A 25,255-nucleotide genomic window follows, 5' to 3' on the forward strand; every position below is an offset into this window, starting at 1 on the left:
GCGTTCACCATACTTAGACTTTGTTCAGGCAGTGACTGCCCTGGGCGAAAATTTTTCAGGGACATGAACAGAACCTGAACGGGAGTCATCAATCACCCTGTCATCAATCATCATGTCCTTGCAAGTTTTGAAGCTGAAGACCTAAAATTCCATAAGTACACATTTCTTCATTTAATGACACTAATGCTGGATCTCTGCTTGACAGAAGGAGCTAATAGAAGTCACAACGTAGTTTCAGATGTTCAGTTCAGCATTTCATTTCACCCGTCAATCTGCTATGTATGTGAGCAAACTGTATATGCTGTATATTGCTCTCCTCACACTACCTGGAACTGTTTTAAGTGACAGTGGACTACACCTGTACTGATAGTAGTGGAGTTACATCCAGTTAGCTTCGACTTTGCCAAGACTTTCTGTGGCATCTAACACTGAATATCAGATAAAATTACCGAAATATAGTCACCATCACAGGGTGTACCGAAGGCAGTCTTGGCTGGATGTTCATATATAACATGTAAATCTACCCGAACTAAAAACGAACTGTATCACAAAATGTCCAGAGCATGGCCTCTGTGCTACAGCAGGTTGTTTTCTGATGGGTTTTCCTGCTGCAGACGGCCTACAGAGTCCTGGAGCAGCATCCCAAGGTCGTGGGCAGCAGGATCGCCATGATGGGTCTTTCCTTGGGTACCAGTATGACCCTCAAAATGGCTGTTTACTCTCAAGTTATGAAGGTGAGACCAACATAGCTGAAAGTTACTTTCATCGTCTTGACGTAGCTCAATGGAGCTACGACTTTAAAATGGATTTAAGTACATGTCAGAGCAGAGAAGGGACTCAACAAAATTCAGTTGCTCAGTTCCTTCCATGACTCTGCAGGAGCGATGGTGCTTGTTTCTCTCACAGCTGGTCCTGTGTAAACCTCTGCATATCTTAAATGTGTGTGTGTGTGTGTGTGTGTGTGTGTGTGTGTGTGTGTGTGTGTGTGTGTGTGTGTGTGTGTGTGTGTGGTCTCTCAGCTCAGGTGTGCAGTGTGTATCAGTGGGACTCACGTGCAGCCGATTGACGGATCTTTGGAAGAAATGCTGAATTTCTGCAGAGAGTGAGTTGATGTCAACCAGTGCTGATCCAGAGGAGGAACCCTTCAGATTTTAATGACTAACGATACACACACACATAATGGATGTGCATGTGTGTCCATGTACATGTGCAGAAACGCTGGGAAGATTCGCGTCAACGAGAACCAGACGATCTTTCGAGATCTGCTGCTGCCCATCCCCACTGATCCTGCCCTCAAAGTGGACGTGAGTATCACCAGCCGGGATTTCTTTTTCAGCCTTCATCGGCCGCTGATTCTTCCTTTCTTTTTGTTTTTTTGGTTTCGGACAGCGGAAGCGGTTAACAGCTGTTTCACGTGGCCTGTTTTGATTCCTTTGTTTTCAAAATCCACAGATAATGTGACTCAGTCCACAGAGAATATGTGAAGCTGCTGAATGCTGCTGCTGTTTGTCTCTGAGCAGGTGGGACGACTCCAGTGTCCTCTGCTGCTGGTTGTCGGTGACGACGATGAGAACTGGCCTGCCCAAGAGTCTGCAGTGGACGTGAGTTTACTGACAGGACAACGTCCTCTGAGAAGAACAAGCTTATGACATATGGAGTTCCAGAATGGCCAATATTAAATAAAGAGAATGACACTAAAAATCAGTTAATCACATGAATAAATACACAACTATCCATAAATGAGCAGACAATTTATAAAATAATTCATTAGCTTATTAAAACTCAACATTTAATTTTTTTTTTACACTTTATTTGAAATTCATGAATCAAATAATAAATTCTGCACACGAGTTTATGCTGATAACATGCAAAATCACGTATTGAATTCTCACACACTGTCAGTAATAAGATTAGTTTTAATGTCAGGCATTCAACTCATGAAACAGCTTGTTTGTACTGGAGCCAAAGGCTGCAACAACCAGTCAGAACCAGTCAAATCAACACTGGACACACAACATATTCCATACACTTCGGCGTGTCCTGCTTCATTTTCTACAACATTTATTTATGGAGTGATCCCATAAACTGATTTTTGAGAGGTTACCAGTCAGATGGTCATTTCCTATAGTTCTTTGAGTTTTCTGGCTTCTGGTTGTCAGACTCCATCAATATCACAGGATGTTTTTCCAGATTAAAGACAATTGATTTCTGGAATTTGAAAAATATCCAACTGTAATTTAGGTCTGAAATTTAGTGCCTGTTCTTACATCATCATCATGATCATCATCTTACTTCCTGTGTTCCAGATGAAGGACATGATGGAGCAGGCGGGGAATAGCCACCTGCTGACCGTCCTGTTGTATCCGAAGGCCGGTCACCTGATTGAACCTCCGTACTCGCCGCACGCCCGAGCCAGCACCTTCGTACCAGCCAACTCCCATCAGGAGCGTAGGTTCACCTTTAGACCAGAAACGGATCTGAAGCTGCAGGTTTGAGTTTTGACGGATGTTTCAGCTTCCTGTTGTCTTTGCAGTGGTGGCTCTGTGGGGCGGAGAGACGGTGGCTCATTCTCGCGCTCAGGAAGACGCCTGGAGGAAGACGCTGGTCTTCCTGAGGGAGCACCTGTACGGCTGTACAATGACTGTGGAGCATTAGAGGTTGAGGAAGGGAACGTCCCGTTCACGTTCCCCACAGGCAATGGTGCATGATCACAGTTGGTGAGAGGTGAGATGCCCTCACAGTCAAAGTTTACTGTCCTCCACCTTGACATGGCTCACAGATTCCTTTCAGACAGACTCTTTCAGATGTTCTCTAACTGATACAAAGCAGAAACTCAAACTTATACGTTGCCACACCTTTTCTGTCGATGGATTCATGAAGACAGACCTGTTTGTGAAACTGTCGTCCAGTCTTTTTTAATTCTTACTCTCTGACTGTCATAATGTACCATCACATGTCACTGCAAGAATAAAGCACAAAATAAATGAAAATGTCTCTGGGAATCACATTTCTGTGCATGCATCTATGACAGTAGAAAGCATGTTGTTGCTGTAAATGGTTGTGAATAGAGCGCTAAAGTCATGACATCACTTCCTGTCTTGCCTCTGTTCCACAAGCCTCTAGAGCTCTGTTCAGTTTGTTCAGAGCTGCATCCATCTGTCTTCCTGAAGCTTGTTCCTGGAGCAGAGACAAAACTGCAGCTCCCATCAGCAGATTCCTCTGCAGCTGTGACGCCGGCCATCCAGTCCGTCTCTGAGGTCTCAGTCCGAGAAGGTGGAGGTGTTTGTGGACTATTTCTCCTTTTCTTTTGAAATGAAAGAAAAATAAAGTTTTTACAATGTCTGTTTTTTGTTTTGTTTCTGATTGATATCAAAGCTGACAAACCAGCTGATGGTGTTCCTAATGATCAGTTCATGTGATGAAAAACACCATCAGCTGTTCTCAGGCGTGAGGAGCTCCAACACTCCATCAGGTTTGAGGCTGCAGTGTCAGATACTGTGGTGTTATTTAAGGTTTGACTGGAGTCCAGTTCAGAGGAGGAGCAACACCAAGAGGAAACGCTTCAACGTCACGTTTGTTCAACAGAGAAAGTGAAAGTGTTTCTGAGTGACAGCAGAGCTGCAGACGAGGCAAGACACTGTTTCTCTTTCAGGGAAAATTCAGCTCAATCGTTCCCGTCTTTCTCAACAAAACATCCAAACGCTGGTGAGTACACTGTCCTACAAAGACAAGAAGACAATACTGGGTCAAAATTTAGTTCAAACCAGAATCTGACTTTTTATCTCCATGAGCTGTAAACAATATTATACCACAGAAAACCACAGTCACTGCACTCTGGTTAGTTAAGGTTAGACGGCCACAGCTAGCGTTAGCTTAAAGTGATTTAAACTGAGGCAGGAAGTCAGCGTTAACAGTTTCACATAAGACAGATGAACATAAATATAAATAATGAACCTTGTATTATTTGCGATGACCCACGTCTCCAGTGGTCTTTCAGACCTTTGCAAGTGGTGACGCTGAACATTTGTTGCTCAGTTAATCCACAGAACAATAAAAGCTCTGTGTCGTTGTGGTGCGTCTTGGACCCACCCGCCAACAGGAATGTCGTTTGCCTCCATACTTCTGCTTTCATTTGGTGTACAGAGCAGAACGACGTCTGAATGAGCAGCTAGTTGTTTTATCTGCTGCCTCAAGAGCAGCAAATCTTCATCACGTAAAGGTCACATCCAACACATGATCTGACAGATATGTAACTGATTGTCTTCTGTCACACCTTTTGTCCTCAGAGTGTAGATATGTCTGCTGCCAGCTGTCTGCTGACTGAAGATCAGTTTCTGTGCTCCATCTGTCTGGATGTGTTCACTGATCCAGTCAGCACACAACTTCTGTAAAACCTGCATCACTGAACACTGGAATATTAATGTCCCCTGTCAGTGTCCCAACTGTAAAAAGGTTTTCTGGACTAGACCTGAGCTGCAGGTCAATACTTTCGTCCGTGAGATGGCTGCTCAGTTCAGACAGTCAGCTCAACAGAACGAGAACAGTTCATGGAGACGATCACAGAGAAGCAGAGGAAGACAGAGAAACAGGCTGAAGGCTTCTTCAAAGAGCTGGAGCAGGAAATCTCTGAGCTGACGAAGAGGAGCACTGAGGTGGAGCAGCTCTCACAGTCTGAAGACCACCTCCTCCTCCTCCAAAGCTTCCCCTCCATGAACGCTGCTCCACCCACCAAAGACTGGACAGAAGTCAGCGTCCGTCCACCTTCCTATGAGGGGACTGCGAGGAGAGCTTTGAATGAGCTGAAGGAGACGCTCAGTGAACAGATGAAGAAGCTGTTTGAAGCCGAGCTGAAGAGGGTCCAGCAGTATGCAGCAGATGTGACACTTGATCCTGATACAGCGCATCCTCAGCTCGTCCTGTCTGATGATGGGACACAAGTTAAACATGTTGATGTAAAGAAGAATCTCCCAGACAATCCAGAGAGATTCAATCCTTGTGCTTGTGTCTTAGCAAAGCAGAGTTTCTCTTCAGGAAGGTTTTACTTCGAGGTTCAGGTCAAAGGGAAGACTGACTGGGATGTAGGAGTCGCCAGAGAGTCGATCAACAGGAAGGGAAAAATCACAGCGAATCCTCAGAATGGTTACTGGACAATTCGTCTGAGAAATGAAAATGAGTATGAAGCTGCTGCTAACCCTCCAGTCCGTCTCTCTCTGAAGTCTCAGCCTGAGAGGGTGGGGGTGTTTGTGGACTATGAGGAGGGTCTGGTCTCCTTTTATGACGTTGATGCTGCAGCTCTTCTCTACTCCTTCACTGGCTGCTGCTTCACTGAGAAACTCTACCCTCTCTTCAGTCCTGGTTTTCATGGTAACGGTAAAAACTCTGCTCCTCTGATCATCTCTGCTGTCAGCCACACTGAGTAGAACAAGCTGATGTTCTCCAGAAAGATTCAGCATCATTTCATGTGAGAAATACATATTTAATGGTGATGTACTCTGTTTATACACTTGTTTTTCCATTTTCTGATCAATACATTTCTTTCTCTTTTCTCACTTGATGTTTTGTTTGATGCTTCTCATGTGATTGTCGACTGATATGATGGAATCTTGTCTAACTTATTCTAGTAACTGCATCACCTGCCTTCAAGACTGTTACATCATCAGAAAACAACGTAGGCAGAAATAAGAAGCATTTGCACCTTCCTTCAATGTCTGGCTGCCAAATTCAACCCTTTCACTCTCTAATCATTGTTCAAGACGTGTTGCACTCTGATAAAAATCACTGAAGAGCATTTTAGGAACGAGGCCGAAATCATGGACTTTTCTCTACTTTCGTTTAATTAAAAGCATCAAAATAAAGTTTGCTCTGTGTCTGATTTGTTTGTTTTGTTTTTGTTGATATGGAGAGCTGACGGTGTTTCTAATGACCACAGAATGACGTAACTAAAAACACCATCAGCTGTTCCCTGAGCTCTAACAGCCAATCACATTTGAGATGATTTGCAGTAATTGAATGTGTTTTTTTAAGGTTTGAGTTGTGTTTGAGCCTCTGATATAAAGACTAAAGCAGTGCTGCTGGTTTGAAAGTGACGTCTGAGGACGCCCTCTAGTGGAGCTCATGACAAACTGCAGCCTGTGACCACATGAGGAAATCTCTTCAGTCTGAAGCAGATGACTGACGACATGTTTTTGTGTTTGATCTCATTCTAAAATCAGCAACTTTACTGCAACTGATGAAGACTTTTATTTTGAAAGTGTTGAACTTTAAGTACTTATAAAAAGGGAGAATCACAGAGAAGCCTGTTGACCTTCTGCCGTGGGCCAATCAGAAGGATTCTCCATCTCTGTATAGCTCTATAGCTCATGGTGGGGTCTGTAAAGGGAGCGTTAGAGCCCCCTGACCCTGAACATATCTAACACACAGCTGTTTCACTGCCATCTTTTCGGTTTGCTTCATCTTTTTCCTGATCTGATCTGTGTCTTCTTCTCACACTGTTGATGATGCAGCTGCTCACGACATCACTGTAACCTCTCGAATCGTTTCTGCTCCACACACACACACACACACACACACACACACACACACACACACACACACACACACACACACACACACACACACACACACTTCATCTCTGGCTACGCTTCCTCGTCATCTCTGCGATCTTCGTGATCTCTTCGGCAAGGTGTGTCGGCTCCTCTGCAAGCCTCTAAGGCCATAATGCCGTTCTGAAGTATTGAAGCATTCATATTCCATCCATCCATCCATCCATCCATCCATCCATCCATCCATCCATCCATCCATCCATCCATCCATCCATCCATCCATCCATCCAGAGAGGCGGGGTACACCCTGAACTGGTCGGCAGCTGATCGCAGGGCAACCTATACAAACAAACAACCATTCACACTCACACTCACACCTAAGGACAACCTTAGAGTCACCAATTAACCTAATGAGCATGTTTTTGGTCTGTGGGAGGAAGCCGGAGTGCCCGCAGAGAACCCACACATGCACGGGAAGAACATGCAAACTTCACACAGAAAGGCCCCGCCCGAACCGGGGATCGAACCGGCGACCTTCTTGCTGTGAGGCACGTGCACTACCGTGCCGCCCCATTCATATTCCAGCCTCCTGCAAATTATCATCAGGAGGGCAAACGTTTGCATTGGTGCAATTTTTGCACCACAGGTGATTGCATGATGTTCTTCTTGATCAGATCTATGCTGAGCTTCAAGATATCTGGAAGGCAGCGGAGCACCAAACAGCCTAAAGCTTCTGATGTGCTGCTGAATATTAGCTGAAGATCCAAACGTTGTCTGCTGGAGGAAAAACACCAGTGATTGAATTAAATAGGAGGTATTATGGAAAGTTATTGTGGGAGATTTTGGGTTGTTTTTAAAGCTTAAACTCCAATTTTCAGCAAAATATGATCCATGTGAGGATTATTTTATGTTTTGATTTGAACCCACCCTTTAAAGAATTTGCAGTGTAACGAATCTTCAAATCCAACCTGCACAAACGATGAAGATCAGAGGAAAACTGACCTTTGATGCAGCGCTTTGGGTGTAGTTGCGGTGTTTGTCCGCTGGGGGACGTCCTGCCTCCACCTGTGCTGCTTTCACTCTGAGCCGCGTCTCCCTGACAGGCTTCATGATGAAGCTCATGAACTTCACATGTTCCTGCACTCACCGCGCACACGCTCTTCCTCTCAGGTTTCATGCGTTTCAGGCGCACTTTCCTCTCCATCAGGACCGGGATCATGCTGTCCCTGCTCACACCTTAGACCGTCTGCGTGGCCGGGGAACTTGATGAGACCCCTCGACTCCCATCAGCCTGGACTCTGCTGGTGTGATGAGCCCGAGAGCCTCCCGTGTTTCCTGTGACGCAGGACAGCCGCACCGCGCACTTCGGAGAGCTGCGAGAAGCGGAAAAAAAGCGCGTCCGTGACTTCGGTCCTCTGTGATCACTCGACCCTGTAGTGAACATGTCTGTAGTGTGGTGACCGGCCCGACACAGTGATCTGAGAGTGCTGTCTGTGGGAGGACAGGGACCCGGGCTCTGGAGCCTTCATCGCTGACTGAGCGGCGGGGAGTCGAACCGACGCCTGCAGGTGATCGCTGGTTCAGAGGAATTTCCCGGGAACAGCTCTACTCTGTAACTGCGGGACAGGAAAAGTGGATTTGGATTAAATCTTATCTTTTGGTTGATGGATGCTGATGCGGAACCGGATCGAGTCCCCGCGGAGGAATTTAGCGGAAAATGTTTGTGTGATGTGACAAACAGCTGGATACAGAAAACATCTGTCTGACCTGTGACACTGACAGAGGAAACACCTGCAGCGGAGAGAGAAGGTACCTGAACGCAACATTCACCATTTACAAGATATAACAGGCTTAAAAACTCAATTGGTGTCCAATTATAGCAATTATTGATTGCGGGTTGCATCTTATTATTATTATTATTATTATTATTATTATTATTATTATTATTATTATTATTATTATTATTATCATCGATCTGTGTCGTTCTTGGTTTCTTGGGATGGGACCATGTTGGAGATACGAGCTTTCATTGTCATATCCCTCAGATTGTCTTGTAAATCCACCTGTACAATAATTCATTCATTTATCGATCAGAGGGCTATCAATCAATCATGAGGCACTCACGCGCGGGGTGGATCTCAGGTTGCGCGTTTCGGCTGGTTTCAGATCAGATTCAGGATTTTCTGATTTCAGCTGAGTCTGCTGGAATGCAACTTGAGCTCGTGCTGAGTGGCTCGTGTGCGTGCGTGTGTGTTTGTGTGTTTGCGTGCTCGCGGGGTGTGGATAAGAAAGTGAACCTAATGTCTGACCGCGTGCACTTAAGAGGAGGGTCCACGTGTGCGCGCGGGTGTGTTTGACATCGTGGTCCATAAGTATTTATTATTTATTTATTGCCAATGTTCGTTTTTTTGTTTTTGTTTTTTAATTGTGTTTGCCTGATGAGGAGTGTGTGTTTGAGAAATAGAGAAGCAATATGGAAGATCTGAGAGAGAGATGCGGACAAATAAGTGTTGAAGATCAGACTCAGAGCTCAACCTGCATCTCTATGAATAAACTACATGGCCAAAAGTATGTGGACACCTGAACGCTCCAGCCGGTCAAAGGTGGCTGCAGATAGATGGACCACATGGGCTTCATCCCTCCGGGAGATCGGGTCGGAGGGATGGCTCCACAAAATCATTTTCAGGCATTTGGTCCAAATGTGACTTGATGGTGCCACTGAAGGAAAAGTCAGAGGGTCACCAAAGTCATTAAGATACCCTCTCTGGTGACCGTGACGCGAATCCGGTGCAAGCCCGAACCAGACGGTGACATCCCCAAAACAGTGCTCTGTACAGTAAATATCATTAGCATACGCATGGCAACATTTCCCCCTGATAGCAAGTCATCATTTAATGAATGTTAATCAGGTGACATCCATAAAAGTCGAACATGAAGGTAAAATAAATGAACCCCCTTTGAACACCTGATTGGATCTAATACGACCCCTTTCCAGAGAAGCTGGAGCGCTGTGTGAAGTGTAAATAAAACAGAACACAATCATTTACAAACAAACCGTGTTTACCAACAACAGTTTCCTGAAGTGTCCATGAGTTCATGTGTTAATCTCCTTTGTCCAATCATGCGTTCACAAAGTGGTGAACCTCGTTCCATCCTCTATGAACAACTGAGCCTTTCCAGGACGCGCCTTTCATACACGATCATGATCCTCTCACCTGTTACCAATCAGCCTGTTTACCTGTGGAATGATCCAAACAGGTGTTTCTGGAGCGTTCCACATCTTTCAGTCTGTGAAACATGTCGCTGCATCAGATTCACAATAACAATAATAAACAATAATAAACAGATATTTACAGAAATCAATGAAGCTGATGAGGTCAAATATTAAATATATATTTTTGCACTGTTTTCAATGAGTATATGTCAAAAAGGATTAACATGCATGCTTATTGGACTTTTACTGCACATTTACCTGCTACAAGATTTCAACTTAATTCAGAAAAAAATCAAGCACACAAAGTATTTACACCTTGATCAAAAGATAAACCACTGGGAGTCTGAAGCTGTCAGATTGAGAAGGGATTCCAGGTGGTGAACCCCCCTCCTGAACAAAGACAGTTGGTCTGTTCCACTTCCTGCTTGGAGAGTACATAAGAGGCCATCTTAACTAATTGTGCAGCTTTTGTTCTGTTGAGGAGTCAAACATGAAGCCAGGAAGTGAAAACAGGTACGACAGAAACTGGAAAGTTCCAGGTCCAGAACCGATGAAGATGAACCAAAGTTTTGTTCGACATGTCAAACGTCTTAAAACATCTTAGAGAAAAATATCCTTCGTGGCGTCTTGTTCAACACACAGTTGGTCTTTTCAGGCTGAGTAAGCATGTTGGAGATACACCATCAGTGGTTGTGGACACTTTAAGAGGTGGTTTTAGCTCTCTGAGCTCAGTTCTGTTTCACTCTTTGATCTTTTTATTCATCGATTCGACTTGTGTGATGTCATCTGCAGACTTAATAAAATGGTTCTTCTGGTTCGTGTAATGTGTAAATAAATGTGTAAAGCAGAGGACTGACTCAGCAGCCCTGTGCTCCGGATCTACTGCAGGGAACGCCGGTTTATTGATCATCTTGTTTCCTCCTCTGTCTGAATCTCCAACAGGTTTCTGGAAGAATGTGAAACTGGAGCTGCTGAGACCCTGAAGCTCCGCCTCCTTCGCTGCCTCAGACAGCTATGTCCGACCCAGGAGCCTGTACCGCAGGAAAACCCCGGGGTCATTGTTCGTAGGTGGGACTGTCCGCCGTGGTTGACCCTGCCTTGAGTGACGGGAGACTCCATGGTCTGGCTCGTCCCGTCCTCGCCGCATCACCGTTGCAGCCACCTGCCCGTCGATTGTGCCATCACATCACCGCTCCCTTTCCCTGCAGCTCGACTCACCGTAAAATGGCGAGGGGTTCGAAGCCCCCGAGCATCACCGGCCACTGCTTCCTCTCTCTGCTGATGCTTAAGAGCTGCTGGCTGCTAGGCGCCACCTCCCAGAAGCCTGCTGTTTTGACAGACTCCCAGCAACCCCTGCAGGAGTACGCACACTCCATCCGGCTGGATGGTGACATCATCCTGGGCGGCTTGTTCCCAGTCCATGCTCGTGGCGAAAGGGGCGTTCCCTGTGGCGAGCTGAAGAAGGAGAAGGGCATCCATCGGCTGGAGGCCATGCTGTTCGCCATCGACCTCATCAACAAGGACCCGGAGCTGCTGCCCAACGTGACGCTTGGGGCGCGAATCCTGGACACGTGTTCGCGCGACACCTACGCCCTCGAGCAGTCGCTCACCTTCGTCCAGGCGCTCATTGAGAGGGATGGCTCTGACGTCCGTTGTGCTAATGGAGACCCCCCCATCTTTGCCAAGCCGGATAAAGTGGTGGGCGTCATTGGGGCGTCGGCCAGCTCTGTGTCGATCATGGTGGCCAACATCCTGCGACTGTTCAAGGTAAGAGAAAGCTGTCAGGTGACGTTTCTGTTGTCTGTAGTCAGAATCGTGTGCTTGATGCTGCACTGCAGCTCCTTTTTACTAAACTGGTCAACATCTGGTTTGTCGCCGCTGCCGTGCACAATGATGAACAGCTGCTAACTAGCCTTAGCCAGGGACTCTCAGGACTTCTCATCCGTTAGCAGCTGTAACATGAGTACATTGAACCTGACAGTTGATGAGGACAGTGGAGCCTGTGCAAAGATAAAAGCACAAACCTTTTGCAAAATGGTCACACAGGAAGTTTATTTTTCAGGTTGTGAAGGCGGAGAAAACCTGGTCGATAACAACCCTTTGAAGAGCGGGTGTGGTGGTGTGCTGTGTCTTCTGAAGGTGTTGTCACTCGCTGGGTTGACGTTGACTTTATCACTGTGGCTGCAGTTGGAATTGTCAGCTTTATTAACCGTGTCTCTGAAGCTACAGGAGGAATTTCAGAGCTTTTCAGACTCCTCGCTCTGGAATCATCATTAACGTTCCTCCTTTCCCCATGTTCCAGTTTTACCACATCTTCATTACTATGACAACGTCTTTTGTTTCTCCGGCAGCAGAACAGCAGCTCTAACCCATCAAAGACACACAGAAGTGATGTAAAGACAGAGACAGATGTCAATATGGAGTGTTTAATCAGTGTGAGCAGACGGTGGATGTTTTCTCAGTCTGGATAAATATTGTGTTCAGAGGATTAAAAAAATCCTGAAGCTGCCACACAGAAAAGAGGTGAACCGGCTTTCTTGGCGGTGATGCTCTGACAACACGAGTGAATGTAAACCATCTGTCTGCTGTTATTTGTAGTACAGCGAGCTGACCTCAGCTGGTTAACTCGTAGCCGAGAAAACATTCTGCTTGAATTACAGAGCCTTCATTTAAAAAATGTCACTTAAAGCTGGGTCTTTCAATTTTCAATACCAGTGCCACGTACTGTGTGTGGTTTGCTTATTGTTACTTATAGAGATGAAAGCCACAGAAACAAACATGATCTCTGATTTCTGTAGTAATAGTTGACTGCTGAGCTGTTCACCTTATGTGTGGTGCTTTCATAGACCTCCTTTTGAACTGAATGTAACACTCTGAACCAGCAAAGGACTGAACGCAGTCAGAATCACAGGAATGTGGCGCCAGTATGATTCAGGATTTCACCACAGACCAGTGCTAAACCAAAAGAAAAAGAGAACCTACCCAATCCAATATGGTTGGGTACGTAGGCTCAGTTCGGTAGGTCGGCAGGGGTGAAGCTTGAGGACAGGCAAGCCAGGCAGTTGCTTGGAGCCCCCGGCCATTAGGGGGGCCACTTATTTACAACAAGGATTATTGATAGGCCTGTGCTTTCAGGGACCTCTGTTGGTTCCTGGACCTCATTTTTAGCACCACTAATCAATTTTTTCAGTATTCATCTCAAATGTCCCAGAAATTGTGCATTTATGTGTACAAAAAACAAATTTTTTGGCCTCCATGGGTGGGGTGGGGGTACCCCAGGGATTTTTTGCTTGGAGCCCCAAGAGACCTGAGCAACGCCACTGTAGGTCGGTTAGCATTGAAGATCTCTATTCAACAGTCACCGAGGTTACACCTCATTATAATTAGACTGTAACTCAACCTGCAGAGGAGTCGGCCTTCACTTTGAAACAAATTGCATCTGTTTTGCATTTGATCATATTTTGGATGATCCTCTTCTGATCTGCTTCAGTTTTCGTTTGCTGATGATGCAAACATTGGATGATCCGACCTGATAGATATTTCCACAGCACAGATTCCATCAGTATGACACTCTGCTGCCTTTACCACGCTCTGTCATTGTTGGGAGTCCGTCACTTTTTTTCCTCTCCATGGTTTTAGTCACGAGTCCTTTGAGGATTTGACTTGAGACGGACCTGACTGGCGCCCATAAAAGTCACTTAGCGCTAGAGGAAATGCGTTAAGTCATTAGTTCTTCGTTAGCTCTGAGCTGAGCGCGGCATAGATTACGTTATCAGGTGGATTTTCTCGCAGCACGTTGACACAAGAAGATGATCCCAGCTGTTGCCTCGTCTTCTTCGGCGCGTGCAGACAAACTGTGTCCGGAGGCGGCGTGTTGCTGTGCGCAGCAGCAAACAAATTCCACTCTGTTAAATTAGTGATGAGCTGTATGATTCATGTGTATGTGTTAGAGCACGGCCAGCTTAATGAGGACAGAAAGGCCCAACAACATCACTTATCTAAAATTAGCTGGAGATGCCTCCGGGTGGGAGGAGGCGGGAGGGGTGGGGACAGCCAGATTTTTGCTGATGCCGAGGTTTCCTCCCCGTGATGCTGCTCGCAAGCTTCAGCTGCTGTCGGGACTCTGAGGGACTGACTGCCAGAGTTGGTTTTTGGTCTGCAGCATGATCTCAGCTGAGGTAACGTAATACAAACATCTCACTGAAGAAACTCCCGGAGCCCTGTTTTCTTATGGTGGGAGCATTTCATCTAATTAAAATATTCACACTCAAGTGGGCTGAACAGGACAGCTCTTCCTGTCTAGGGGGCTCTGGTGTCATCACTCCCAGTTCAATAGCAGTGTTTCGCTGCTCTTGGTTGACATTTTCTCCCCAGTTTCACCATTGAACACAGTCTGATGCACCTCCATAACCACACCTGGAGTACACCTGCACATCACTGCAGCAAAGTGAGAGGCTGAAAAACATTTTCATGGGCTGTGATGTGAAGTAAAAGCAGCCGTACCTCAACCTCATTTTAAGTTCTGCATTTGAAAATGTCACTTCAGTGAAAGCAGTCATGATGCAGACAAATGCAGCGAGTGTTATGCTCTTATATATCCTCTGAACAGATGATCATCAAAGCAAAGCTTCACGTTTTGTCCTGAAACGGTTTCCACTGAAGGTGCATTGCGAGCGGGTCGCCCGGCGTGATGTTAAAGTTTGGTTCTTATTTCTTCAGAGACCAAAGCTGCAGCACAGAAAAATGTTCACACAGTGGGAGCATCGTGTTAGCATGATTCATATGTTCACATGAATTAAATCACAAGCACTTATCACCACAGGCTTCATCGGGTTGACGCTGTGTGAAAGAGAAATGTGATTTTCACACATTTGCGCTTGTGATTTATTTAATATGAACTAATGAACAGCGCTGACTGCAGCTCCTGTGTGTTGCTGGTTCTGAAAGCAGCTTCAGGTTTCACCCACCAAAAAACATCTCCCGATACGACACACGTTTCTTTTTTGTTTGTCCCTCATCGTGCTGTGTTTTCTACAGTAATGTGTCTTTTCGTGTGTGTGAAGCTCTTTGGACCTGTGTGTTTTAAAAAGTGCTCTGATATATTTGAAGCTAAATGCTGGTGTCTGTCGTTTCTCGAACAGAGAGACTTTCATGGCGATGGCACGGCGAGCAGATTCACCGCGGGCCTTTTCTGAGAGTTTGTCCACATTTCATCTATTTAAACTGTCACGTTCTCCCACTGCGCTTTGCAGTGATCCTCACCTTAAATAAATGCTGCCCACGCTAACGTCAGAACAAATTGGTGCATTTTTCTGAAAAGTTAACCTTCAGGGAAACCATCACACTGCAAAGGTCATGCACTGCGTTTAATGAGGGAAAAGTTTACAATTATCACGCAGCCACTGGATGCGATGTGTCAGGATCTGTGTTTTTCAGCTCAGCAGGGGATTGATTGATCGATGCCATCGCACATTTGCATGGAGCTGTTCAATCAGCAGCATGTGGCAACGTCAGAAACAAAGAGCACGTTTTTTTTAGGAGTGGGAGAGCTGAGAACAGATAAATCCTCCATGTCTGTCCTATTCGCTCGGAGGAGTTCTGCTGTTAATAAACCTCCCTCTTCAGAAGCTTCACAGAGGCTGTCAGAGGTGAGATACTCCATCTGAAACTGTGATATGCTCCGAGAGCATTTGCATAATATTTGCACATCCATTTCACACAGTCTGAGGAAGGCCTGGTCTTCAGGAGGACGCTCCGCTGCGACAGTCGCTCACGCTGCTGCGTTATATTTCCATCTCTGCGTGGGAGAGGCAGAACCGCCGAGTGTCTGTTTATGAGCTCGCTGCCGGCTCGGCCAAAAACACAAAATAAGAAATGAAAGAGGTGAGAAAATAACAGATAATAGAGGGAGGGATGAAAACAGAGGGAACCTTCCTACACCGTTCCCGATAAACTGTCAGGGAGGAGGAGCAGAACGATCGCCTCAAACCACAGAAGAAGAAAAGTATCGCTGTCAGTCAGTATCATCCGTGACATTGCCGGGGACATCGCGCTCCCCGACAACATGGCAGCGCCACGTTAACCGAACAGTGAACGTGGCAGAGAAGCAACAGGAGGAGCTGAACGAGTGACAAACCCACAGAGAAATCTGACCAACTCTGCAGCCGTGCTGAGCCTTTCAGCCTCTGAGCGACGACTTCGACATGCAAGGCGTCATCTGATTCATTGCCAATAAAAATAGACTGATTATAGCCCCTTTAAGACAATTTACCCAGAGTTCAATGTGGGAAAATGGACCCGTTTGATTAATACAAGACGTCCAACTGTCGTTCGGTCTGATTATGTTCCTCCATCAGACAAAGCACTGCCCCAGCTCGTCATCTGCTGAGCCACAGATTTCACAGTTTCCAGTCTGAGGTGAAGCGATCGGCGACGTAAATTCTACTTTCACGAAGGTTATCATCAGTGCTCGTTCAGGGGGGAGGACAGAATATTAGAAAGGCCTCTCAGCACTATTAATGATGGCACTGTTGAATCAGCGCCTCTCTGGAACAAAACCTGAACATGAAGGGAGGGTTGACTTCAGGACGGTTGTGTCACTGCAGCAGTTTCAGCCTGATGCGGCTGAGTGTAGATTTGTAGTGACTCACAGCTGATGGTTTTGGGGTGAACGGGCATCCTGCTGTATGCTGAAAGCCTGGCCAATCAGACGTTGTTGACAGCTCAGCTGCAGAGTATTTCCAGTCATCTCCGCTTTCCTCAAAGACTTCTCAGTACGAGGACATCGCTGATGTGAAGCTTTTCTTACCTCCTGCGGATCTTTATCTTCCCGGTCTCTGATTCTCTTGTTTCCTTGTTTTCTTCCTCCGTCTGATTTATTGTGTTTCGCTGCAGACTGAATCGTTCTGTACTGTGATAGATTATTGATCCGGCACATCTGATTCGCCTCATCCTCGGAGACAGAATGAAGTGATGAAGATCAGACAGGTGGACATTATTGTGCTTGATGATGCAAAAAGTTTCCAGGTTGAGAAAGAGAAAGAGTCCTGTGGTGTGAGTCTGAGACATCTCTGGAAAATGCTCTCCAGATGTATTCACTTTGCCGCAGATGAGCCTGAAGACGTGTTCAGAGTTTCCCAAAGCTTTACCACTCAAATACATCTTCAGAGACCCGAGACTTGACTTGGACGTGTCACCTGTTAGTTGGGTAATGTCTTAATTGACTTGGACTTGTTTAAAATGACCTGAGCCTTGAGTCTTAACTGAGACTTGTCTCAGATTTCTTACTGATTGTCTCCATTGAGGCGAGATTTGAATCAGACTCGTCTCAAATGACTTGAGACGTGACTTGACTTGTCTTCAGCTTTGTCTCAAACCAGTCTCAACATAACATAAAAACATAAAACATAACATAAAACTTGTCTCCAGTCAATTGAGATTTGACTTGTCTTTGTCTCAAATCACTTGAGATTTTGAGACATTTTTTTGAGATTTGACACTCGTCTCAAATGACTTTCTGCCTGACTTGGACTTGTCTTAAATGACCTGAAACCTGGAACATCTCTGTCTGGACAAAATGATGGAGGGACTCAACCATCGGCAGGTGAGGTCACTGCACGCCATCCTCCCACAGCCAATCACAGACAGATGTTCAGACTTGCATATCTCATTAACCGACAGCGTGACCTGAACGTCTCTGTCCTAGCAGCGGCATCGCGTCCAATCAGCAAACTCATCTCACGTTATGGTCCAAAATGAATGTAAGCCAGAGGCGTCCACCGCCTGATCTGTCTCAGTTACCCGATTGTTCTATTGTCGGCTAACAAATGTAATTTCCCTCCGCGTGGAAGACGACGGAGGAGAGGGCGCTTAATGGAATCCAATTGAGGGGAATTTGCACATTGTAGCGGCAATTCATTAGTGCGTCTGATCATAACGACCTCGTTAAGCTGTCTGAAGTCATCGTCCTCTTTGTTTTTTTGTCAGTGGTAATAAAGCTTTTTGTGTTTTATGCCCACTTTGAAGGCCTCAGTTTGTAATCCATCCAGTTTTCAGTAATCCACTCTTTTATTGGAAATTTCAGACTGGCTGAGCTGTGAGAACATGACGAAAGCGCTGCGAGTGAAGACTCAAAATGATGTTAAAACGTGAGAACAGAGGAGGACGTTTCTTCTTGTTGTTGTCTGGACTTGTTTCCATTGACTCGAGACTTGACTTGGAATAGTCAAATGATGAGAAACTCATCTCAGGGAGTTGAGGCCCAACTCAGACCAACGTCACACTCAGACGACTCAGACGACTTCAGATTTGACTCAAATGACTTGAGAGATTTGACTCAAAATACTGTCAAATGATGAGAAACTTGACATGAGACGAGTCTTAAACAGCCTGAGATTTGACTCGGACTTGTCTCAAATGACTTGAGACTTGCTGGAGGTCCTTCTTCCACCAGATGAGAAATCTGATCTACGTGGGAATGAGGAGTCCAGACTGGAGGTCAGATAATACTCTGCTGTGGAGTCAGTGGCGAGAAAGGTCAGAGGTCAGCTGGTTTCATTACCAGCAGACTCCATTAATCGTGGAGGAAAATGATTTACGATTTATGTGTTCACATCATTTATCACACAGAGAAATTACTCCATCTTTCATTCAGTGCTGAGTGATGACTGACGAGACGAAGCAGGAAATGTTTGTATCTTCATCTTCATGGGGGGGTGGGGGGGTTCACCTGTTATCAGGTGTCACTTCTTTCCTGCATTCTGCATGTAGAGTCCAGTGCCCTGTTTCCAAAACCAGACAGAGCAGAGAGTAGATTATAGGCCAGTTTAAAAAGGTTTATTCCACAGTCACAGAAAATACTCGTTTCTGATTGGCTGTCAGGTGTTTTTATTTATATATATATATATATATATATATATATATATATATATATATATATATATATATATATATATATATATATATATAGGGCTGCACGGTGGCGCAGCAGGTAGTGCGCGTGCCTCACAGCAAGAAGGTTGCCGGTTCGATCCCCGGGTCAGGCGGGGCCTTTCTGTGTGAAGTTTGCATGTTCTTCCCGTGCATGCGTGGGTTCTCTCTGGGTACTCCGGCTTCCTCCCACAGACCAAAAACATGCTCATTAGGTTAATTGATGACTCTAAATTGTCCGTAGGTGTGAGTGTGAGTGTGAATGATGTTTGTTTGTCATTACATGTGGCCCTGCAATCGGCTGGCGACCGGTTCAGGGTGTACCCCGCCTCTCGCCCACTGTAGCTGGGATAGGCTCCAGCCCCCCGCAACCCCGAAAGGGATAGGCGGTATAGATAATGGATGGATGGATGGATATATATATATATATATATATATATATATATATATATATATATATATAATGATGCCTTATCCTGATCCTCAGCCTCAAACCCAAACAACAAATCTGACTCCTCAGAGGTTGAGCTGCTGTGAGGTGGTTAAAAGAAGCCAGTGTTGACTGTTGGTGCTCGACAGGAAGTGGCGAGCCGTCTCCTCCGTCATCGTCAGACCCTCTCGGTGCTTTCCCGCTTCCTCCTCGCCCTGCGACCTGTGACCGGAAATCAATCGAGGTCAGGCATCATCGAGGATGTTCCCCAAATGCGTCTTGGATTGGATGAGGAGCGAGGAGGCTCCCAGAAGACCTTGTAGCGAGGAATATATATATATAAAACGCCCCTTCAGTGGAAAGCTGCTTATTGATTGGGTAGCTGATCTGATGTGAGGCCAGGCTGTATGACGTTCTGTTCTAAGTTCATGGAAGATAACAAATCTAATAAATAAACATTTATCACTATCAACTGCAAAACATCAGCCTGAGCACGAAAAGGACGTCTGACGACTGATCAGAGGTTTTATTTTCAGAGCACTCCCGCTTTGTTTTTGATGGCGACAGCTGGAGGGAGACAGGACGACATGCAGCGAGGGCCCGGGGCCGGAACCGAGCGGGGTCGCGGCGGTCAGGCCTCAGAACGTGGTCCGCGTTGTGCCGGGTTAGAGGTTCTTGTACAACATTTCAGGCTGTTTTTATGGCTCCCTCTGATCTGTTTCAATTCAATTTTATTTCCCAAAGCGCCAAATCACAACTGAAGTCATGTCATGACACTTTTCACATTTCGATCAGGTCCACACACTCTTTAATTCAGAGACCCCACAACCCCCCCGAGAGGACGCACGAAGCCTCGAACGGAACCAGACTCCGAGTGGGCGACCAACTGCTATAATAATATAAATATGACTAATAATACAGCAGTATAAGAATGTTTATGTATATAATAACAATATCTATACAGTGATGATTATATATTTATGAATATATGATAGTGGGTGATAAAATATGTGTATATTAACAGTAATATGCAAATTAAAAATAGAAATACTAAGATATGATAATATCTTAGTGCTTCTATTTTCACCCTTCATCTTCCTCTTCTTCTTCTTCTGCTGTTGGAGCAGATGTGGAGATTCGTTGCTCCTGGTTCAGTGTGGGTGAGGACAAACGGAGGCTGGAGGAGGACGGGAGGGGTCACGTCTCCTCCCTCCTCGGCTGTGAACGTCTCCGTCTCTCAGATTGTCGTTTCGTCTCGACCAGACAGCAGCACCAGCCGCCTCTCGCGCTCCTCCGCCCTCAGCGACGTCGGTTTCCTGCAGATCTCGCCGCCCGGCCAGCTGCGGTGAATCTAAGCGTCACTAAAAGCCTTCTCGGCTCCTGATTGGCGGATCAGTGGACGGGAGCCCCTCAGGCGTCCGCTTACGTAACGCGAATAATCGTGACCCCCCTCCGTCTCCTCAGACTGTGGTTTTGGATTTGGTTCAGGACACGCTGAAGGAGGAGAATCCTCTGCTGTGACTCACTGCTGTCGGCGCAGAGATGGCGACCTTTGACCTGCTTCGGCCTCATGGGTAGAAGTTCAAACACTGTTAGCACTCAGAGGTGGTTTAACCGTCTGGAACCGACCTTTCACCTGTGACGCCATGTGACGCCGTTGCTCGCCAGAGCTGATTGGCTGATTGAAGCTCCGGTGAAACCAACTTTTTGCTTCATGCTTTTTAGTTTGCATTTACTTCTTCACATCCAGGACACAGTATTTTATTTCTCATTGTTCGGTCACAATGAACCTGACTCCTCCTCCTCCTCCGGGACTTGAACACGCTTTGTCTCTCGTCCTTGTCAATGTCAAAGCTGCTGTGGCTCATTCATCACCACAGACCGATCCGTCTCAGGCCGTCCCCCTCTGCCTCGTAGATCTGCTCTGTGGTTACAGTCGGTGGCGTTGTTCCCGCGGTGGGTCCTGTCAGTCACTGAGCGTCTGTGCTGCAGGATAAAGAGATGATAAAACAACTCAGCTTCGTCACTGTTTGATATGATGAAGGACAGCTCCGAGCTGTTTTTGATCCACAATCTGTTCGCCATCATTCTCAGAGTTTTCCAGCTTTTAGCGATAGCGGTGTTCAGCGGACTTTGGTTCAGACTGAACTCTCTCAACAATTATTGGACAGATTTTGTGGCTTATAAGTCAACTGAATTATAGATATGTCAGATTTTGTACAGACATGAACTTCCTCAGTCAAACGCCTGCAAAACTGACAACGATCAGCAAATGTTAGCCTGCTAGTTACAAGCTAAACTAAGAGGAATAGAAAAGCTATTAAACATTAGCTTATCTTATAATTTATGAGCATGCTAACATGCTAATGTCTGGCTGATGGAGCCACGAGCATGTCTGTAGACTTTTAGCAGAGGTTTGACGTTAGCAGATGTTGCTAACAAACGCTGAAGACGAGCAGCAGTCTCAAGCTGGACATTTTTCGTCTTGTTCGTCGTGTTTTGGTTTCCGTCGGTTGATGAAGAAAGAAAAAAGTTTAAGCTTCTTCTTCTTTGAGGTTTTATGGCAGCTGACGTCCATCTTGTTACATTGCTGCCACCTTCAGGTTTTATTCTCTGTCATTATCCGTTTTGAGGGGACATACTGTAGCGTCCCCTTAGAAAATGTTTCCTCTCATGCACATTATCCCCACATGCTAATATTTAACGCTGCTCTCCAGCTGGCCTACTTTGCACAACTGCTTCATCGTTTCTTGTCTGTCACGTGTAAATTTCCTGCAGGATCAGTTTAAGAAGCTTCTCTCCTGATCTGTGTTTGCAGGACAAATCAGCTTTCTGGACTGAACATAAAGCCTCAGTTATTTTCCTGCTCTTTATGGCTGCATGGGACTGAATGAACCGAAGGTGTGGATGCGCTGATTTAACGGCGTATTGAGCTGCACATGCAGGTGAAAACAGGTAGAATTAACAGAAGAGGGACTGAGGATTCAGAAGATCTGCAGGCTCTGTGTGTTTCAGGGGAAAATACTTAAACGTGTATCTGATTTACAGATAATCAGGTGTGATTATAAGCTCTGACAAAGACACCAGAGTGAGGCGCTGATCAAGATAACGCGAAGGATGGTTTTATTATTCATAAAGATGCAAAAACATTATCTATCATCACGTACCAGGACTCTATCAGCAGGCTTCATGCATTATGAAAGCATTTTTTGTCAGACGTTTATCCTAATTATGGTAGATATGATAACCAATTTCACCATAATGTGTTATTAGGCTGATAAATATGGACTTAATAAATTAAATAGAAGAAGCCTTGACCTTTTTGTGACCCCCCCCCACACACACACACACACATTTTTTTTTTTTCAGCTGGAGATGTTTCTGCGTTCAGAGCTCAGATCAGCATTATGAGAGACGTTTAGGTGCATTAATCAAAGCCAAATGTAGGGATGAGCTTATTCTGGTCACCTCTAACAGTTGGTGGAAACGGAGCCTCTACCTGAGCCTCTGAGCAAGGCAGCTCCTCAGAGGCTCATGGCCAGCAGTTTTTGTGTTGGTTGGTTGTTTGTCGTCCTCTTTGCTCCCTGATTTTTCAGGTCACCCCGAGGCCTCGCTCTCGTCCCGCCCGTCCTCGCTGACATGTTGTGAAACGCTTCGGTGACGTGCGACGCGTTGAGTCACGGCGTGAAGCGACGCTGACGAGTGCAGACGGTAACCTGACATTTATTTGGCTGCAGATGGAAATCGTTTTGTGCATGAATGAGTCGGTCAGAGGAGGAGCTGTCATCTCGGGAGGCTCGTTCATAAGTGGAGGAGCCATCTTCTTCTTCTCCTCCTGCCTCTGTACACACTTCATGCTTCATTTGTGTTTCCTCCACACTCCTACACTCATCTCTTCCTCTCTGCTCGGCCGTCACGTCTCAGCGCGTCAGAGGCTCAGACTGCTGTGGGAGAAGCTTTTTATTCTGCACTCGGTGCTGCCAGGTGTGTCCGAGTGAGCGGGCCGGACACGGTCAGCCGGGGGTGGTTATTTTCATTATCTGTCTATGAAATGCCTGAAAACATGTTCACCCAGAGTCTTCACATGTCTTGTTTTGTCCGACCAACAATCCAAAACCCAAAGAGATCCTCTCAGAGAAACAGAAAATTAGCAAAAAGTTAGTTACCAGTTATTTCTCTCTAAGTAACTGAAATATTTTAATTATTGCATCTAAAAGTAATTACTTATTATCAATGCACACGTAGCTGGATTGTTTTAGTGTATTGTGGCACAGTGTGCAAAGAGACGCTGTCAGATTTATATGTTAGCACTATAGTTATTCATACTCCCAACCACCAGAGGGCAGCAATGACTAGTGTTCATACCTGGAAGCTATCTTATATTGTCTCGCACCATATTCGAATCCGCCAACTATACCAGCAGTACGTACTAATCTGGCCAAATGTATCTGTAGTATGTAGTGAGTAAAGTCTGCCAAAATACCTGGATGATTCAGCAAAACGTCTGCAGTTCGCATCAGAGCAGTTTATCCCGCTAACTGTGTCCCACGATGCATAGCGCTGAGTGGTCACAGTTAGCGGCCGGGCTAACAACGGGTGTTGTTTCATTTCATTTCATGACTCGATTCACTGCTGAGAGCATTTTCTTGCTAATACTCAGCTAGCTTATCAGAGGATAAATCACACATCCCGTTACTTTTCGACTTAGTGCTAATTAGCAAACATTTACATGCTAACATGCTAAAGATTGTCAATCTGCTTAACATCATCATGCTAGCATTTTTAGCATGTTGGAAGCAAAACCTCACAGTGCCACTAGCATCGCTGTACAGTAGCCTCTCACTCCTGTTAATTGTCTCGTTTGGACACCCCCTGGTGGCAGATTAAGCTAAAACCGTCCTGACACGTTGACACTTTGCAGCAGTTCGTCCGATATTTCTGACTCGACTTCGGACAGTTTGAGGCTCAGGTCCCCGCTGGTTTTTTGAGGATGACTCCTTCAAGTTTTTAGAAAACGTTGCAAACTGAAGAAACGACGGTCTGACAACAGCAGATTAACATCTTGAGGCTGAAGTGAACAGCTGCAGGTCTGAATGTCTCTGCGGGACATCAGGATTCATGTGTCTTCAGCAAATAAGACTACACACACACACACACTCACACACACGCACACGCACGCACGCACACACACACACACACACACACACACACACGCACACACACGCACAGCAGTTGTGGTGGTTGTTAAACAGACCTTTCCATGTCTGTCCTTTGTCTGATTCTTTTTTATTAAAAAACGCTTCGGGGAAAGAAAAGACAAAGTAATTCAACAACAGAGACGAAACCTTTTAACAGCATTTTCCAGAGCTTCCAAACAAATCACCGCTCGCCCCGCCGCACGGCTTTCAGCTAAATGGTTTTCTTCCTGTGCGGAGGAGGCTATTACCTGGACGGGTCCTTCAGTGACGGTCTAATCGCTGTGTCCCCCCACCAGACAGTTTCTTGCACATCAGACTCCTGTTATTTATTATTATACTGAGATTTTTTTTTTCTGTTTCCTTAAAAGACTTCATTTTGTCAGGCTTCGGTATTGTCGGATTGGATTTAATTGTTTATTCTGGACTTTTTATTTCTATTTTAAATGCGATATGAATGTTATCTTACTTTCCAGGTACAGACATTGTATTTGTGATTTTTCAGGGTTTGTTTTTCATGTTCTGGTATGATCCCTAAATTTTCTGGGCTGTGTGTGACTTCTTCTGGACTTTTCAGGGTTGTCAGGTTTATTTCAGGTGTGTTCTTTTTAAATTAAGTGATTTCCGGGCTTTTCTTGACTTTTTATGCTCATTCTGGACGTCATGGTTTTCTTTGTCATTAATGTCTTCTAATTTTGGATTATTTCAACATGCCTGCTTTCTTTTGGGTTTATTCTGGATTTTTCATCCTCTTACTTCACTTTTCAGTGTCATTTCTGACTTTTCAGGCTGATTTCTTACATTTCAGGGTCGTTGCTGACTTTTTATCATTCAGTGTGGGACAGTGTGCTGTGAGATTTTCTTCTGTGTTTTTGATCCCTGATGTAATTTGGATTTTTTTGATTGGTCCTGTGTTTCCTTCCCCTCAGAGGTTCCATCAGTTTGT

The 25,255-nt window shown here is 45.5% G+C and overlaps 2 protein-coding genes and 1 pseudogene across 2 annotated transcripts in view; all 3 read left to right on the forward strand.

Annotated features, from left to right (window-relative positions):
• The window catches only part of LOC139337758 (peroxisomal succinyl-coenzyme A thioesterase-like), a 172,352-nt gene extending 169,689 nt beyond the window's left edge, over positions 1-2,663 (forward strand). Inside the window, exons 6-11 of the mRNA XM_070972501.1 lie at positions 615-734; positions 1,020-1,102; positions 1,214-1,304; positions 1,521-1,601; positions 2,307-2,448; positions 2,534-2,663. Of these exons, the coding sequence (XP_070828602.1) occupies positions 615-734; positions 1,020-1,102; positions 1,214-1,304; positions 1,521-1,601; positions 2,307-2,448; positions 2,534-2,655 (639 nt within the window). The 3' untranslated portion in view covers positions 2,656-2,663. The remainder of the gene's footprint in view (positions 1-614; positions 735-1,019; positions 1,103-1,213; positions 1,305-1,520; positions 1,602-2,306; positions 2,449-2,533) is intronic.
• Positions 2,664-3,618: 955 nt separating this feature from the next.
• LOC139337759 (E3 ubiquitin-protein ligase TRIM39-like) lies at positions 3,619-5,698 on the forward strand (annotated as a pseudogene).
• A 1,907-nt stretch (positions 5,699-7,605) lies between these two features.
• The window catches only part of LOC139337754 (metabotropic glutamate receptor 8-like), a 105,768-nt gene continuing 88,118 nt past the window's right edge, over positions 7,606-25,255 (forward strand). Inside the window, exons 1-2 of the mRNA XM_070972497.1 lie at positions 7,606-8,351; positions 10,699-11,523. Coding sequence (XP_070828598.1) covers positions 10,981-11,523 — 543 coding nt within the window. The 5' untranslated portion in view covers positions 7,606-8,351; positions 10,699-10,980. The remainder of the gene's footprint in view (positions 8,352-10,698; positions 11,524-25,255) is intronic.

The sequence above is a fragment of the Chaetodon trifascialis genome, chromosome 10 (assembly GCF_039877785.1).
Source record: "Chaetodon trifascialis isolate fChaTrf1 chromosome 10, fChaTrf1.hap1, whole genome shotgun sequence".
Taxonomy (NCBI): Eukaryota; Metazoa; Chordata; class Actinopteri; order Chaetodontiformes; family Chaetodontidae; genus Chaetodon; species Chaetodon trifascialis.